Below are 17,574 nucleotides of genomic sequence, written 5' to 3'. Positions count from 1 at the left end.
CATTCCAGTATTTATGTCTTTTTGCTTTTCTCACAGGAGCATTACAAACTGTTGATGACATTACAAACTGTTCTTTCTGAACCAGATTTTTGCCATGAACCCCTTGACTGACCCAGACATTCCTAAAAGAAAAACCCAGGGCTGGGGATGTGGCTCAAGTGGTAGTGTGCTAGCCTGGCATGCACGGGGTGCTGGGTTCAATCCTCAGCACCACATAAAAATAAAATAAAGATGTTGTGTCCACCGAATACTAAAAAATAAATATTAAAAAATTCTCTTTCTCTCTCTCTCTCTCTTTAAAAAGAAGAAAGAAAGACCCAAATTGCTTGCCTCACATCACCCCCTCTCAGCTTGAAGCAACCAGAGCGGTCATTGGCCATTTTCCCTTAGAGTAATATTTCCATTTTCAAAAGGGGGATTGAAGCTGAGGGACAAAAAGACAGTCAATGCTAATAATAAATCATTGGGTCAGAAAGATGGGGGCTAATTCAGAAGGAAATAAAATGCTAATACATCCAAGGCCCTTCCCCTTCCTCTTTTACCTGTTGCCAAGGATACTTGCCTCCAGGGAATTGTTGTTAATTAAGTACCTTCTGGGTGGCTCCTTTCCTGTCCATTTGGACAGACGTGGAGAAGCACCTCTGAAAAGGTTCTTTCCCACCTTTTGGCCACTAATCACATATGCAGGATAGGGTGAAGAGAGAGACAGAATGTGGGGAGGACAAAACATGCTAAATGTTATATATAATGAGTCTATCAAGTAGGCCCACTGTGTTGACCCCCATATGCTTTCTTTTCAAAGAAACAATTTACCTGCAGCCCTGACTGGTATCTGAGGTCAGGATATGTCACATTCCTTAACAAACTACCTGTTCACTGCAGGAAAAAAAGCAGACCCAAAATAATGTTGCTAAGAGGAGCCCAAGTTTCCCTAAAGGAGGAGACATTTGTTACTAGATCCTGAAACTGGGAGATTCTCAAGATAGAGCTCCCCTAGCTTTAAAATTAGACTGCCTTCTCTAGACTCTCATAAAGCACATTTTCTTCTGTATTCCCCTCATCTGGCAGGAACAAGACCCAGAAAATCTGTCTCAGATAATTAAAGTAAAACTACCCCTCATCTATCCTAGTTCAGGAATCCAAATGATTAATTTTTTCTAGTGGAGACATTACCAGAGCACTAACAGCCTTGCCTCCCACTTCAAATTGAGGAGCATCATATGAGATCATGGTCCTGTGAGTTTGAGAAACCAAAGGGAAAAACGAAACATGTAAGAAAATTTAAGGCCAAAACTAGCTGGCAAATGTCCTCTCTTAAATTAAAATAGTTATCAAATGAGGCCCCAGCCAGAGGTCAAGGAAGGAAAGGTAGAAACTGAAATAAAAACAAAAGTGTCACTTTTAAATCCAGGCCACTTGTGGGACCCAAATGGCTGGCTATCTTACCACGATGCTTCCTTAACAAGTTCCTCTCTAAACACGACCACACAGTGAAGCAAAATAAAATGGTCAAGTCTTCTTTACCTTGAGACTCTTTACCTAAGGATTTCAGGGCTCTCTCATCTTTCCAATATCTAAACCAACTCTAATCTGAGACAAAAACTGAATCCTGATCTTATAGCAGCTCGCTCTCTCTCTCTCTCTCTCTCTCTCAAATCTCTTGTTTTTTTAATTGTATATTTTTGAGCTCATGATTTTATGGTGAATTCACATTTGAACCTGTATGCCTAAATTAATATATATTTTCTGATCAGTCTTATTTTATCTAACTATAGAGGATTTTGCTTAGAGGACAATTTTCAAGGGTCAGCTCTCAAGTAACATTGGGAAAATTTCATCTTACAACAAACAGCTACAAGATCTCTGTCTCCTGTCTATTTTGTCTGTATATGCACACTTGTGTGTTGTGTTGTTTTGTCTACATATATGCTTGTGTCTACATATCATGTACATGGTATCAAAATTGCTATAGAAAAATGAGCACTCAGAAATTATAATTTAAATGAGAAATGGATCCAAATATCTTTGAGTTCATATGACTTAAAAAGTTCAATTTAAATTAGGTAAACAGGGCTGGGGATGTGGCTCAAGTGGTAACATGCTCACCTGGCATGCGCAGGGCGCTGGGTTCGATCCTCAGCACCACATAAAATAAAATAAAGATGTTGTGTCCACTGAAAAAAAACTGAAAAATAAATAATTCTCTCTCTCTTCTCTCTCTCTCTTTAAAAAAATAGGTAAACAGATAAAAATAAATATGTCTTTAAAATCACTAATGCAAGTCTTTACGAAGTTAAAGTGCTAACTGCTAAATATCAAATCAAGTGCTCTTCTTAAATTCTTTAAGGTGATATATTGAAACTTTATGTATGTTTTCATAAATAGAAAAATGTTTAAGATTGCTTTGTCTTCTTCACTGAAAACAAGGTTACTAAGAGTTAAGATTCAGTCAGTTGGGCTTCAATTAAAGTACCATAAAAACAAAGTATTTCATCTTATTAAAGTGGAATAATTTGACTAAACTTAGAAATTTCATAAGGGTTGTTTCAGAGTGTGAATTAAGAAAAGGGTAAACAAGCTAGGAAATAGATACAAGAATGGTCTAGGCATGGAAATAAATTTTAATATAGAAAGTAGAAGGAAAAATTAATGTTTCTAGATAAGAAAGTCTTTGTGTGGTAAAGTAAAAAGTTGTAAAATGTCTAAATAAGTTGCAGAAGGTTTGTGGAGGGTGAATTTCAAAAAGTTTGTGTAACTATGTTAGATAAATATAATTAACACAAAGTCATTTAAGATTTTTTCCTAAGGTCAATTATTAATGTACTGATATAAACCAAAGTTTGATCCTCTATGGTTTAAAGTAACAAAAACATTAATCTGCTATTATCTATCAAGATAATTGCTTATGTTTGTTAAGTTTTATTCTTTAGAGCAACTGGCCTTAAAAGAATTAGGGTTTGTAAAACTCTGGCTAAACAACAACTGTTATTTTACAGTATTATATTACATTACAGATTCTGGATATTTCTCTAAAAGCTAAACTTGGTCAATATAAAAACATCAGTGTAATTATGCTGCTATTACTGTCCTCTGTATATTAAATGTATTCATATATTCCAAGTACATAAGTATATAAAGTATAAGATTTAGACGAGCATTTTACCGAGCTGCTTTTCTTCAAACTAAGGTTTAAAGTAAAGGTTTGGGATTATAAAAGTTATGTTTCTTAGCTCATAGCTATTATACAAACTCAATGTTTTTACTCTTGTTAATTTCGTTTTGTATTTTCCTTGTAAACTTTTAACTGTTGTCCATTAGTGCCTTATAGAAATACAACTTTCAATATAACAACCTTAGTTAATCTGAGATAGCAGGCCATCATCTATAGATAAACAGGATGAAAGACTAACTTCCAGTACTAATACTGACCCCAATTAAATAAAAGGGTTGAATGACTGTAAAGTTATAGATATTAAAATTAAAACCCAGTACTCTTACTTTAAGACTGCTGAAACTGGCTTGATGGTTGTTTAAGAATAAGTCTTGGAGATTAAAGTTAAGAAAGTAAAAAGGCCAAGAAAGAAAAAAAAAAATAACCAATATTTGGCTCTTGCCCTCTGGGTCAGCTTGAACCTAGAGTACAAGGGAACTTCTCTAAGAACTTCTCAGAGTTCTTCAATTCTGAGCCACGTGACCTCCTGATCAGGGGATCCATGAGACTCTGGAGAACAGAAAGCGAACCAGTGCACATACTGCAGACAGGAGGGTCATTGGAAAAGGTAGATCTTGCTAATGCTTCCAAGGGAAGCCACATGGTCAAGGAAACTCTGATGCAACCTGACAGATGGTACTAAAGTTGCTAAGGGGCTACTCACAAGTTCCCAAGAGTGACCCCCCCGAGGGAACTCAGCTGACTCTTAACAAGAGATAGCAACAAGGTCAATTTGATCAGCTTGGTCTTAAACACCTAGCAAAAATAGTTATAACCAAAGTATAGCCATATCTGGGCATTTAAAAGAAAAGATAATGGTCTTTTGTAGTAGAACTTAAGACATACATTTGTGTCAGCCCCACAGCCCTGGTGCCATTCAAATACTGAGGAGTTTCTTTATGAGGCTCATATTTACCCCTGCCTACCAAAATTCAGACTGGCCTCTGCATGTTGGTCTTCCTTACTCCTCAAATTGATGTTTTACCTAACAACCAAAGTTTGCCTATCTTGATAACAGTGCATACCAGACACAGGAGAGCCTTTCAGTTTATTCCCTTACTCAAAGGGCTACAGATATCTGCCAGGATTGGCACAGGAGCAGCAGGATTAAGAACCTCTATTTACTACTATAAAAAACTCTCAGTACAGGTTATTGAAGACATTCAACAGGTTGCTGATTTGGTACGACTCTACAAAATCAATTGGATTCCCTGGCATCTGTGGTCATGCAGAATCATCATTGGGGTCTAGATCTCATTACTGCTAAATGAGGTATCCTCTGCCTCTTCCTTGAGGAAGAATGTTGCTTCCATGTCAACCATCAGAACTGGTAAGAAATAAGGTTAAGCAACTCCAGGATCAGTATGAACAACAGAGATGAGAAGAAGCCAATGCCTAAAACAGTGAACAACATCCTGGCTTCTCTCTCTTTTTAAACCTGTTAACACTCATTTTTCTTATAATAACTTTTTCCTTGCTTTGTTAACTTAACACAGAAGCAACTTCTTGATAAGGTGTCCTGTCTAGCCCAGACTATGCAGAAACCATTCTCCTCCTTCACTCACAATGTGATTCTCCTGAGCCCCATAATGAAGGAATCACCCAAAACAATGTCAAAGTTCCCTCCCTCTACACTCTCCTTAAGCCACAACCACCAGGACTGTATAAGAGCCTAACATACCTCCAACCTCCTTATCCTCTTCCAGATCTCTGACAAGAGGATCTCCTACTCTGCCCCTTCTCAGCAGGAAGTAGCCATGTATGATAATGTCACCCCTACTCATTATACCCCTATCAGAGTCTGGAATAAAAGATATAGATAATAGCCCCCAGCAAATTTCCTTTGTCCACAACTGTTCCTCTACCTGCCCTCCTGCCCCACCCTAAATGAACCCACCACCAAAACTCCTCCCATGAATGGCCCTGCTAAACCCTATAAAACACAGACTCTTGTTGGAGCCTGTCACCATTTTCCCCTTGAAGATATGCCTCTCTATTGCTTAATAAAGCATCACTGATCCATTGAGGTCAGCCTCCATTTTCTTTTTCTTGTTGTATTCTCTTTCATGTGCTTTCAATGTACTGCCAACATTATGGCCACTCCCCAGCTAATTTCTAATGTTCTAATAGAGACTCCCCCTCTCAGCTGTGTCTGCAGTCATTCTCCTTGTCATCTCATCCGTTGCATGGCTTGAAGTACCACTTATATGCTGTCTGTCAACTTGTACTTTTATTACTCCAGTCAAACCCCTCACCTGAACATTAGATTCACAGGTACCCTTGCTTACTTGGCCTCCATTTAGATGTCACTACTCCCACATCTTCACCTCAATTTTCTTTCCCAATTATAGTAACTTTGTCCATAGTTTATACCCTAGTGTTTAGGTCATAAACCTAGGGGACATTCTTGATTCTTGCCTTTCTCCCAAAATTTGCATCAAATTATCAACAAGTCTTATTGGATTTATCTTCAAAATGTTTTCAAAACCTAACTGTATCTTCCCTGCTCTAAAGCTTTCATCCTGACCTGTCACCTCTCACTAGCCTGTAGCATCAGTCTTCTCATTCCTGCCCCTGCTCTGTGCTGGGTCCTGGTATGTCTTTATCTCAGCAGCCAGGGTGACCCTTCTAAAACAGATCAGATCTGGTCACTCCTCTATTCAAAGCCCTCCAGTGGCTTCCAGTTTCACTCGTAGTGAACACTACCACTCACTCTCCATGATCTCACTCCTCCAGGCCCTCTGGTCTCCAATTTGTTCCTCCAGCATGCTCTGCCTGCTCCTTATGATCTTAGATTTACATTTACCAGAATGTGCTTCCCATGTGAGGTCCACGTGACATTTTCTAAAGTGTCACCTTCTCCTACCCTTCCCTGACTATGCTAATTAAAATTATGATGGATGGATTATTTTAGGAATACCTTATTTGCATCCTGTCTCAATAGATTCAATTGTAATAGGAAACAGCATCCACCTCCAAGATTAAAAAAAAAATTACTGTCAAAACTTCTGCTTTATCACCAATGAGCTGATGCCTTGGGGCAACTTGTTTTTTTTGACCCTTGAGGTTGTTTCCTCAGATGCATAATCAGATTAATGTCCTGTGCACTCACAAAATATTCCGATTTAAGTTATAAACAATTATAGGGCATGCTTTCAACCCAAAATAATATATGGCTGATCCCTGTTTCTTCTGAAGAAGAATGAGAATAGCTTTAGTAAAAAAGATTGGGACCCTCAGTATTAATGAAAAGTTTACCTTTTAGAGCACACAGACCACACATGGCTGCAAACACTGTAGATTCCATTTCAATGTTCCTCACACCAGTTTTGTAGGCTTTTTCAAGTAATCTAACTTCTTTTCTTTAGAAAAGGAACACAATGCTCCATCTAGTCGACCTTGGCCTGAAAGAGAATGGAGAACATTTAGTGACCTGATAGCCCAGCAGAGAAGTAATATGGCCCAGAGGTTTGGTGTTGGCCACAGCATTTTCAGGTATCTCCACCCCTTGAGCCTGCTCCCCAGGTGGGATAAACCTGGCTGCTGAGTCTTTACAGCAGAAGACAACATGGAGCAAGGCTGTGTCTGACTCAAGAGTCTCATATGAAGAGCACAGCATCTCTAGCTATGCCCTGTTCTGGGGCCAGTAACCACTGAGTGACCTAGCACCCAGCATCGGGCCTAGAGACTTCAGGAACTGGGGTCTTGCTGAGAGAGCTACCCTTCCAGAGAAGTCTCAGGCTGCCCCAGTGATGGGGAGATGGCCAGGTAGAAGAGCTGGGAGAGAAGAGGCTTCATGCCTCAGTGAGACTCCTAAGGACCTGGATGGGATTTGGATACTGCAGCACTCCATATGGCCATTGAGACAGCAGCAGCCAGATGCAGGCAATTAGGGGTCCACTTTCCTCCCTTCACACTCCCCTTGGGTTGCATGACACCCCTCTACACTCACTTTTTCTGCTCCAGATTGCTCTCAGTGTTCATGGATCACTTTGTTTCACTGGGGTCAACTAGTGGGAACAGAAGGAAGTAGATACACCCTCAAAACAGAGCTCTTCTCCCCTCCACACTCCTCAGGAGGTCTAGCTTAATAATATTTTGTCATCATCTGTCATTAGCACAGTCTTCTTTGGGGCTCCCTTTGCTTTCTTTACCGCCTCTCTTCTCTCTCTTTCATGTCACTTTCACTCTGGAAGTCTGCTTCTCCCTGTTCTCTTCTCTTTAGCACTGCTGACAACACTTCTAACAGCAGTATTTAAGCTGATTCAGACTCACCCACCACAAAAGCCAGGCAGGTAATGTCAATGAGACGGTTTGCCTAGTCCAAAAGCAGAAGTGCCACCAGTCCATGTGGCCCCAGATGTGGGCCAGGGCTTGCTTGGGCTGCCATGCATATATTATTTTCTATATTTTATATTACCTTATATTATTTCTTTTTTAAATTTTTTTCTGAGTTGTAGTTGGACACAATACCTTTATTTTATTTATTTATTTTTATGTGGTGCTAAAGATTGAAACCAGTGCCTTGTACATTCCAGGTGAGTACTCTACTGCTGAGCCACAACCCCAGCTCCACCTTATGTTATTTCAAAAAGCTAAACATCCGGATTCTCATATAAAATCTCTAGAAAGAAGAAATGTTGGAAAAATAATTCATACTTTTAAAAATACTGCATAGCATCCCCCCCCCCCGAAAAAAAACAACATTGACTCCAACAGGCCACAATTTGCAAGCTCTATCTTCAACACATTGCTGGATAACCCTCCAGATGAAGGGTTTGTGAGCCAGAGGCTTAGGATAGAGGGCCTTAATCTTATCAGATCCAACACCACTCCTATTTATAACCAATATGTAGTGAAACACCTTTAATAACCTGAAGAAAAATGTATAAACAATGCAACCTATGTCTATTCATGATTTTTAAAAATTCAGTAGGAATTCTAATCCAGAAGGAAAAGTAGTTCAGAACGAAATCATAAGATGTTGATACAAATTTAACTATACTGAAAGATTTCCTGAATGCTTTCCACATCATGGTACCAACCCTATAGATTCCTTCTTCTGGAATGAACAAAGTCTATCCTTGAAGGACTTCTGCCTAACCCTTCACCCCTTAGACCAAGAGCTGCTACTTAGCAATGACCTTCAATTTGTCTCTAAACTTGGTGAGAGAACCATTTACTCATGGCTGAGAGATAGAGGCACCACTCTGAGACCACCCCATCCCTGTAAAATTTGTTCCCTCAGACATTTCTTTCCATTTCTTGGTCCCCACTCTTGCCTAGATACCAGATCCCTTTTGAGATACGGGTGAATGACAGAAACATAGAAGCAGTGTATCTCCCTTCTCCTAGAGGCACCAATTTAACTTAAAGACATGAATAAGAGATAAGATTCTGTGAACATCACTAATTGCATTTTAGTATTCAATTTGTTCTTGGAGGATTAAACCCACTCTCAGTATAAATTAATTCTGCATGTTTCTCTGCTGCTTATTAGGCCCTTATGTTGCTATGCTTTGGTAAGTTAAAAGGCTGTTTTCGTTCCTTTTTTAATCCACAGCTATTAATTTTATAAAGTGGGATTTTTAATATAAATTATGGACTTGAATAACAAAGAGTTGCTAACATTTTCCTGTTGCCTTCACAATTTATAAATTCTTCTCACCTTCATAAAAATCATGTACACATTGTATGTCCAAAGAGGGTTGGGAAGTTGGGAATTTCTTTGCTACAGTTGAACAGTTCTTCAGCCAGTTCCTTGTCAAGTTCAGTACTCCGAGTGACAACATTGTCCAAGATGACCTGCTCAAACCGGGGGTAGAAGAAGGAATCTACAGCTGTATCTGTTATGACAACAGACCCTGTGCAATCCCTGCAATATGGGAATAAATAAGTGATTACAGAAGAATATCATTTAGCTTTTACTTTTGTGACACATAGTATGTAACCTATTCTGTCAACATTAATTAATGTTGGTGGCTAATGATCCTCCCTGTTTTCATCTTTAAAATTATTTTCTTTTCCAAATGCAATTAAGTAACATCCAGAATAGGCATTTCCGTTTGCTGTCTTTCCAGATTCACATTTACAATGTGATGGGGTTTAGATTTCAAGACAAACATGACTCTTGGACATGCAAATTAGTACCAGCCTTCAGGCTCAAATTTGAATAAATTAGGTCAGGAATAAACTAAATGAGACTGCCAGCAAGTAGCTTTCATAAAGTGATGTGACTACTTGATATTTAATCTCCTCTGCAACTCCTTGATTACTATAATTTCTTGGCATCTCCCTCCTCTTTTCCTTCTGATTCTCATCACATTCACTCCCTCTCCTCCCTGACTCCATGTAAATTAGGCCGCTTGGCTGACCTTCCATTGCTACAATCTGGCTTGTTCAGGGGACTTGGACTTACTGCAGGAACCGTTTCTGCCAGCCACTGCTCTCCCTGCACTCATGTCCTCCCTGACACCTTTTCACCACACTGACACCAATTCATCCTTCAGGTGGCAGCTTCAGTCACTTCCTCAACAGGTCTGAATCCATGCAGGAAAATAAAAAAATAAATAAATATAAACAACTAAGAGGCAACACTATAGGTTACATTGAATTTCCCAGGCCCAGATGTGACCCAGCTCTTGATTCATTCTGATTGCTATTTAGAGCCTGAATAAGGAGACATCTTGAGACTGCCCTAGACTCTCTCTGTCTTAACACTCATCACATTTTCACAGCTACTTGTTTATCTGTTTCTCTGATAGAACATAAAGTCTATAAAGACAAGAATAATATCGGTTCATTGCTGTCCCCCAGGTCTCACACTGAATTCATCACACTATTGGTACTCAGGAGAAATTTATTGCATGAGTAAATGCTTCCATAGAGATGTTATAGAGCACAGGGTCTGCAAACTCTAGTCTACAGGCCGAATCCTACCTGTCTTTGTAAATAAAGTTTTGTTGCAACATGGTCAGACCCATTCATTTACATAATGGCCTCCACTGTTTTCAAGCTATTGCATGGATCACAGAAGTTGCAATAGAAACCACTCTGTGTGGAAAGTCTGAAATATTTATTACCCAGACATTTATAGGAAAAATTTTCCAGTCCCTACTATGAAGCATAGCCTGGTACTGGGTGGTATAAATTCCACATCAATCAAAGTAGAATTAATTATAGAACACTGTAGCAGTCACAGCTACAAACCCAAGGTGGCCTCTGGAGATAGAGCTTTCATGGGTCAGATCCTTTTTAAATAAGACAAACAAGTGGTTTCTTGATTTGTTTACAATGTCCTAAGAATAGGAAAGCAATTGAGAAGGAGATTGAAATGTGTACACCCAAAATGATATTATTCACATGCCATCTCAATGCTTAGATGCATTAAAATATCTATGTCATGGTAAAAGTCTCTAGAAGGTAAAAAATACTATTTAACCAAATATTTTTTCTTTACCAAGGTGTGTTCACCCACTTAAGGAGTGACCATGTCAGCAAAGGAATAAGCTATATCTATTTCATCTCCAAATGCAATGTTGCCTAAAATAAAACAAACAAATAGAGCTTATTTATAATCTAAGAGTGCTTAATGAGGATATAACTCCCAAATGAAGGTGTTCACACCAATGCACTGGTTTAATTTGACAGCATTCATAAACCTTCATTGAGATTTTGGTAATGTCTGCAGTACATGTCATGTTGCCATGGAACAAATGACCATGATTATGAGCTGGATGGTCACCAGAGTGTCTTGTCCAAGACAGACACTCATTAATATCAAGCAGCAACTGCAATAGTCAGGATGGTATAATGCAGACAGATCCTTGTGTCCCACAAGAATTATGAGCGACCTTAGGAACAATGTTATCCCAGATGCATTGTTCCCTACTGCTTACTTAGCTGATAAAACAGGCATATCTTTGAAATTTTTTAAATGAGGAACACTTATTTCTGTCACTTAGAAAATTTCTGAGCCAGTTTCAAAACTTGCTCTCTACCCTCAATACATATTGTGAGCTATTCTTCCATTCTTTCCCATATGAACATCAGAGATCATTTTGGCAGTGAACAATGGGATCTCTCTTTCCAGGTTTCCATGGAGAAAAAAAAAAAGAAAAATGCAATAAATGTCCTTCAATTACCTCAAGTCTAGTCTCCTGACACTTTTTGTCCCACCTGGATTTCTGTTGGGATCTGAGTATGTGGGTATATTTTGAATGAACGGGAGAATGTACATAAAAGTCTCTCAGTTTTAATGGTAAAAAAATCAATCCAACTCACCTATTCCCCCTGATGTACCAATTCTGATAATGATGACATCACAGCACCGTGCATGATGTAATAATTTGATGAATTCATGAAGCATAATAGAAATGGAGGGAATGCCAATGCCATACTGTTAAGAGAAAAGAGGAAGTCATCATACATCTCACAAATGGATACGTGAACAGGACATATTGTCTTCCTTTATTACAAGTTAACAGCCCTCAGATAAATTTACATAATCATTAAGACTTTACCAATGCTAAAGAAAATGTAAGTCATCTCTGACACCTACTGACATGCTGATGGATGTGTCCATCTGTGAGGATCAGAGAGAGGCATCTTGTTGTCAGTTAAACTGAGCCCAGTCCTGCTTGTCAAGAGCAGAAGTGGGAAATGGTGTGGTGTACAGGTGTGTCAGGGTAGTGCAATTTCTCGTCTCCCCCTTGAGTGCTTTCTGATAAGCCTATGTAAGGAGCTTTTTGCACAATTGACTTAATACAGAAGAAACATAATTTGGGCTCATGCCCTTCTCCACCATAGTAAGTGAAATAGGAAATCCATTTCATGGTTCTCATGTGGCCTCGTTTACTTGGCACAATTCTGTTTGAGTTCTGAAGGGTTCCTGGGGAGAGCTGTGAATTTGATTCGCATCTAAGAATCTGGAACTTATTCTGAACATGTGGGTGAGCTTAAATTGCTGTAGATCATGACCAAAGCCCTGGTTTTCTTCAGTATTTAGAGCGGTAGAATTAATGTCACTAGAATAAGGGTTAACACAGTCTAGAGGATTTAGTGGCTCTTGATGGTTATACTGTGCTCTAATAACTCCCCAGAAAGATTTTCCATTTAGTAATTTTTAGAAACTGAAACAGTTGTATTTTGATGGCTACTTTATTCCTAACATAACAGCAGAGAGTCAAATGTATTCCTCTATGTATTTTACTCTGAGGCACAAAGACTTTGGAAAACCAATGAAGCGAGGTCTACAGTGTTTTCACCTGACTTCCTCCCTTCTCACCATCAAGAATATTAAACTATGGAAAGTTTGAACCTCTGGGTTCACCATTTTTTGTTATCCACCCAATATGCCCCCAACTTCAAAATGCTTATAAGCCTCCTAGGACGGATCAGGAATCAACCCTGTACCAATTTGAATATTCAAGATTAACACATTGGGGGTTTTGTCACTAATAAATAAATTGTCTAAATATCATCTTCCTCAAAAATAAATTACGAAGATAAATTGTTGTTTGATCTATTAGTTTCCTTCTAAATCCAGCACTTGGTAAGTTTATAATTATCACTTATTTTGCAACATGGTGATAAAATGACAAATGTACTTATGTGTTTCTCTTAAAGTTGTACTCTCTCTCTCTCTCTCACACACACACACACACACACACACACACACACACACACACACACACTCCTCAGCAGCTACTGGAAAGGAGGAATTTTCAAAGGGGTCCCTATTGAAAATCCCCTTCCTGCCTAGTAAGACTCATTTCTAATTGGCTGACCTTGGTGTGATACATATTTCAGATCTTTTTCTTTGACAGGCAAGCAGGGTTCGTCTCTTGCTATTTTCATGTTTTATTCTGAAGCTTTACTGCCATTTTTAAATAAACCTTCCCCATTTACTGTACCAGAAAAGAACAGTTTTGATCTAAAAGACCAGCAAAAATTAACAAGATGAGATTTGCCAAGATTAAAGGATATTTGGCTTTCTTTGAATGCAGAAATTCTATGATTGTCTATTGAATGAACAAGTGAATAAATGAATGGATTCTGCCATTTGAGCCTGAAGCAGGTTTCAGGCACTATTGCCTAAAGGGGAGATCAACTTGGCTGCCTATTTAGCATTAAATACTTCTTTCTTTGTTACCCCAGACTTCCATTCATGATCACCCACACTGCACCAACGAGTACTTTGAGTGATAAATGGATGTGACTGACCCCTGGTGCAGACATGTTTACAATTCAGCTCCTTAGAACTGACATACCTCTGCATAGCCTCTCCCCCTACTCCCTGGACCACCTTCTTTCCCCTAAGGAGGACTTCAATGTTCACTTAAGTGATGGACTCAGCTCTATGGGGATAGACTAGTTGAGAAAAGTAGGCTGGGTACCCATGTAGAGCCACCCACCTAAGTATGGGCCACTTAGGGGAAATGATCTGTGTATCCCCCAAAACTTCAAATCATTCCACTTTGATGTTGTCTTAGGACATTGTGTTTGTCCAGATCTGTTAACATATTCTAAATGAGGGGACAGCATCACAAGAGCTTGGTAGAAATGCAACAGCAGCTTTTCAGCAAGTTCACTATAGCATGAAGCGGCCCTGCTTTAGCAACCCTGAAAATTGGCCCCTATGCACTGAAAACTCAACATTTGCAAACCTGGAAAAGGAATAGAAGAGAAAAAAAATCGATGGGGAGGGGAGGGTATTAGTTAGTTACAAAATAGAGGAGGTAAATGTGTGCTTTGAGGGTTTTTTCCTCCCTTAACTTCATTAACTAATAATATAATTATAAAATGAAGTGATACTAAATGCTCTGCTCCGCCCTGAGGACTTTTTCCAAGGCAGAAGAGAATGTTATACCTGGACACCTGGCTGATTGTGCAATACTGCAAAGCAGAGGGCAAAGAACTATATTCAGAAAGTTCCTACTTTGTTCTCTAGCCTGGGAAGACCTGGTATCAGGCAGCCACTGCACACTTAGGCTGATGAAGAGCACAGGACCAGTTTTGAACATGCAATATCTGTCTGTTCTAGCGCAGATGTCTTTAATGTCTTCTCCATCTCCCTCCAGTCTGAGCTCCTTGTGCATAAACATTGCAAATGCTCTCATCCTGTTGGGGCTTCCACCAATGCAGACAAACTGTTAATAAAAATAAATACTTGCCATAGTAACTGGGATAAGAACCAAGGGTTCTTTCAACTCTAATGTTTTAAATTTATTGTTTAGTTAATTTACTTAAAAGTATGTGTAGATGTCATGGGTTATGCTTATGAATTAATTTGCGTCATTAACCAGTAAAGAAGGCAATCAGATGCAAAATTTTATGTACTAAATTAAAGAAAATTAAAGTAAGTGTTGATATTGTTTAAGGAGGTATTTCCTGATGTTTTTGTTTAGAGTAACATCAACATGCATGTTAGGTTTATACAAACATCCTAGTGATGATCATTAGCATGATTTATGCTTATTAGGTAAGTACTGTTGACATGAAATACAGGTAGTAAAAGGGCAAAAAGAGAATTACCAGTTTTACATGTGTTTTCTGATTCCACATCCCCATTTGTAAGCTTTTATTATAAAATATACTATGATAACTTAAAGCTTTAAACAAATCATGTCAAGACTTTTCAACTTCTCATTGAGAAGGAGTTATCATGGAATAAGCTTTCTTATTATAAATTACTGCAGTATCTCATCTGCCCTAGTGATATGATTCTGTTTTTGTTTTGTTCACTTTTCAGTCTCTCAATTAGGTAGGTGTTGAAACTGAAGGTGTCACATCTAGTAAAATATGCTAACAAAATCATAAGTAGATGCTAATCCATAATGTGGGGAGGGTTGAGTGGAAGAACTTTAGATTGGCCAAAGGGGAGGGAGGAGGGAAGTGGGAATGGGGGTAGGAAAGATGGTGGAATGAGACAGACATAATTACCCTAGGTACATGTATGATTGCATAAATAGTGTGACCCTACTTTGTGTACAACCACAAAGGTGAAAATTTATGCTCCATTTGTGTATATAATGAATTGAAGAGCATTCTGCTGTCATGTATAACGGATTGGAACAAACAATTTTTTAAAAAATGAAAAAAAATAGAACATTATGAGAAAGCACCATCTAGTAATCAGGAAGTGGGCTAGCATTAGATACTGAATTTGCCAGCACCTTAATCTTGAATTTTTAGGTTCCAGAGCTGTGCAAAATAAATTTGTTGTTTCTAAGCCAAATAAAAAATAAAAAATCTGCAGTTACTTCTACAATAATCTGTTAGAAATACTTCAGCCTGAGGGATGGGAGCAGTAGATTCCAGAGAGGGAAGTAGAGTGGCCTGCTGGTGGTATGGATGAACAGCTGGCTGAGTCAGTACCAGGGTCAGCAATAGAGAGGACTGGCAAAAGCAGAGAGCCCATAGAGGGCATCAGGCACACGGTCACCCAGGAACTCTCAGTGATGCAGTGTTGAGAAACTTGAACACAAGGAAAGCAAAATGGTGGTCAAAGCCTTGATCTTCAAGGTTAGGTAAACCTGGTTTTGAACCACAGCCCATCACTGATTAAATAACTTGGACAATGTCACGTATGTATTCTCTCTGTGCTTTAGACCATCATCAAAATAGGAAAGACAGTACCTCTCACAAGGCCTGTCAGGATAAAATGGCATTGCATATGGCAAAGGACACTGCACAAATCCAGGCACTTTCTCAGTGTTCCACAAATGCTCACTATCATTTTTTTATCATATAATAATTTCCTAGACCTCCTTTTGAGCTTGTTCATTGTTTCTGTATTGCAGAGTTTAGTACAAATGAAGCAGTTTCAAGTTCTCTAGTAAAGAAAAAGCAGTTGGTGATGTCTGACTGATGTGGGCAGCATTGGGCAGAGGAACTGAAGAAGGGCTGGGGAGATCCATTCCAGGGATAAAGAAGATCTGTCTAATGAAATACCTAACTGAGGTTATGCAGTGGGCACCGCCTGTAGAAACAATTGTCTATAACTATTGGGTGGTCTGATTACATGATGTATTCTGTTTGCATTTAGCAATAATTCCTGGGCCACATACACTCATTTTCAATTACAGGATGTAATTATCCTTTTATTAAAGCCCTCTGTTTCTTATCTATACTTTTGTCTTTTCTGTGGCTTCTCAGTAGTTTTTCAGATGGGGCCTTTAGCTAGTAATGAACTTCAATGGAAGTCAGCCACTAGGACCGTGTAGCATGAGGATAAAAACCAGTGTTTAAGTTTTTTTTTTTTCAATTATTATTGATTATTCATGGATTTTGTCCTCTGTTGGTATGGGTAGTTAAGATTTGGCTCAAGATCTAAGTATAAGAAGACTCATTAAATTTTTTTTAAAAAGAAGAAGAAGAAGATACAGTAGTTTGAAAATAACTTCATTGTGTGGTGCCTGTGAATGTAAATTACAGTTATTCAGATTGACCATAAAACTGAAACAGATGTTAGAATAGCTTGTGGTTTGAGCTCTTCTTTGAACTGTAGATACTGCTGTAATCAACAGGGATTTCTGAATATTTCTGGAGACATAAAGATGATACGCATAGACAGAAGCAGCTTAGCTCTTGAAGCCTTACTCCTAAATCAGACTTACTAAACATTACTTCTAGACACAATTTTCAGACTGTCTGCTTTAATGAGAAGTAAAATGTGGCTGAAGACCACCAACATTGACCTCCAGTGATTTATGTTATAAACAAAATGATTTTGTCCTGGTTTTATCAAAGAAGATAGAAATGCATTGCAAATCAGAGGCATTGCAAAAGTATGTCAGGTACTTTGCCTAATAACTGCCAGGACAAACCCACTTTCAAATATCCCCAGTATCTTAATTTTGCCATGTTTTATTAATCTAGTACATAAATGTAGTTTATATATTCTGTATGTTAACAAAGGGCTATAAAACCCCTTGAAAATGCATATTTCAGAGTCTTATAAAATAAAGATTTCCCACATTACTTGAAATTTCTAGGGCTACAGTGAAGGGTGCCAATTAGTGGTTTTATAAAAGACATTTGCAAAGACATTATAAAATATATATTTGGATGTTGAGTTTGAAAAATAACTTTTAAGTTCCTCACATCACATTTTCAATTGTTTGATTATTTCCAGTGAGTATGGTAGAAACTAAAAAAGCTATCACCAAAACTGTTTTCCTTCCGTCCTGGACACACATTGGATTTTAACTTTTTAGCCTCTTTCCAATTAGAAGCTGCCTGAGTTCCAGGCACTAGGATATGAATAGAAGTGATAAGTGTCACTTCCAGCTCCAGCCCATAGAAATCCTACAGGTGATGCTACACATCACCTCCTGTCATCTGCCTGATGGGAGTTGACA

At 38.6% G+C, this 17,574-nt stretch overlaps 1 protein-coding gene across 1 annotated transcript in view; it reads right to left on the bottom strand.

Moving 5' to 3' along the window:
* Upp2 (uridine phosphorylase 2) overlaps positions 1-17,574 on the bottom strand; it is a 41,922-nt gene that overhangs the window by 12,428 nt on the left and 11,920 nt on the right. The window contains 6 exon segments of the mRNA XM_048811963.1: positions 6,470-6,550; positions 6,553-6,615; positions 8,880-8,893; positions 8,895-9,068; positions 9,071-9,086; positions 11,495-11,609. Coding sequence (XP_048667920.1) covers positions 6,470-6,550; positions 6,553-6,615; positions 8,880-8,893; positions 8,895-9,068; positions 9,071-9,086; positions 11,495-11,609 — 463 coding nt within the window.

Source organism: Marmota marmota, unplaced genomic scaffold, assembly GCF_001458135.2.
Source record: "Marmota marmota marmota unplaced genomic scaffold, marMar, whole genome shotgun sequence".
Taxonomy (NCBI): Eukaryota; Metazoa; Chordata; class Mammalia; order Rodentia; family Sciuridae; genus Marmota; species Marmota marmota.
This window is presented reverse-complemented; position numbering and strand designations above follow the sequence as displayed.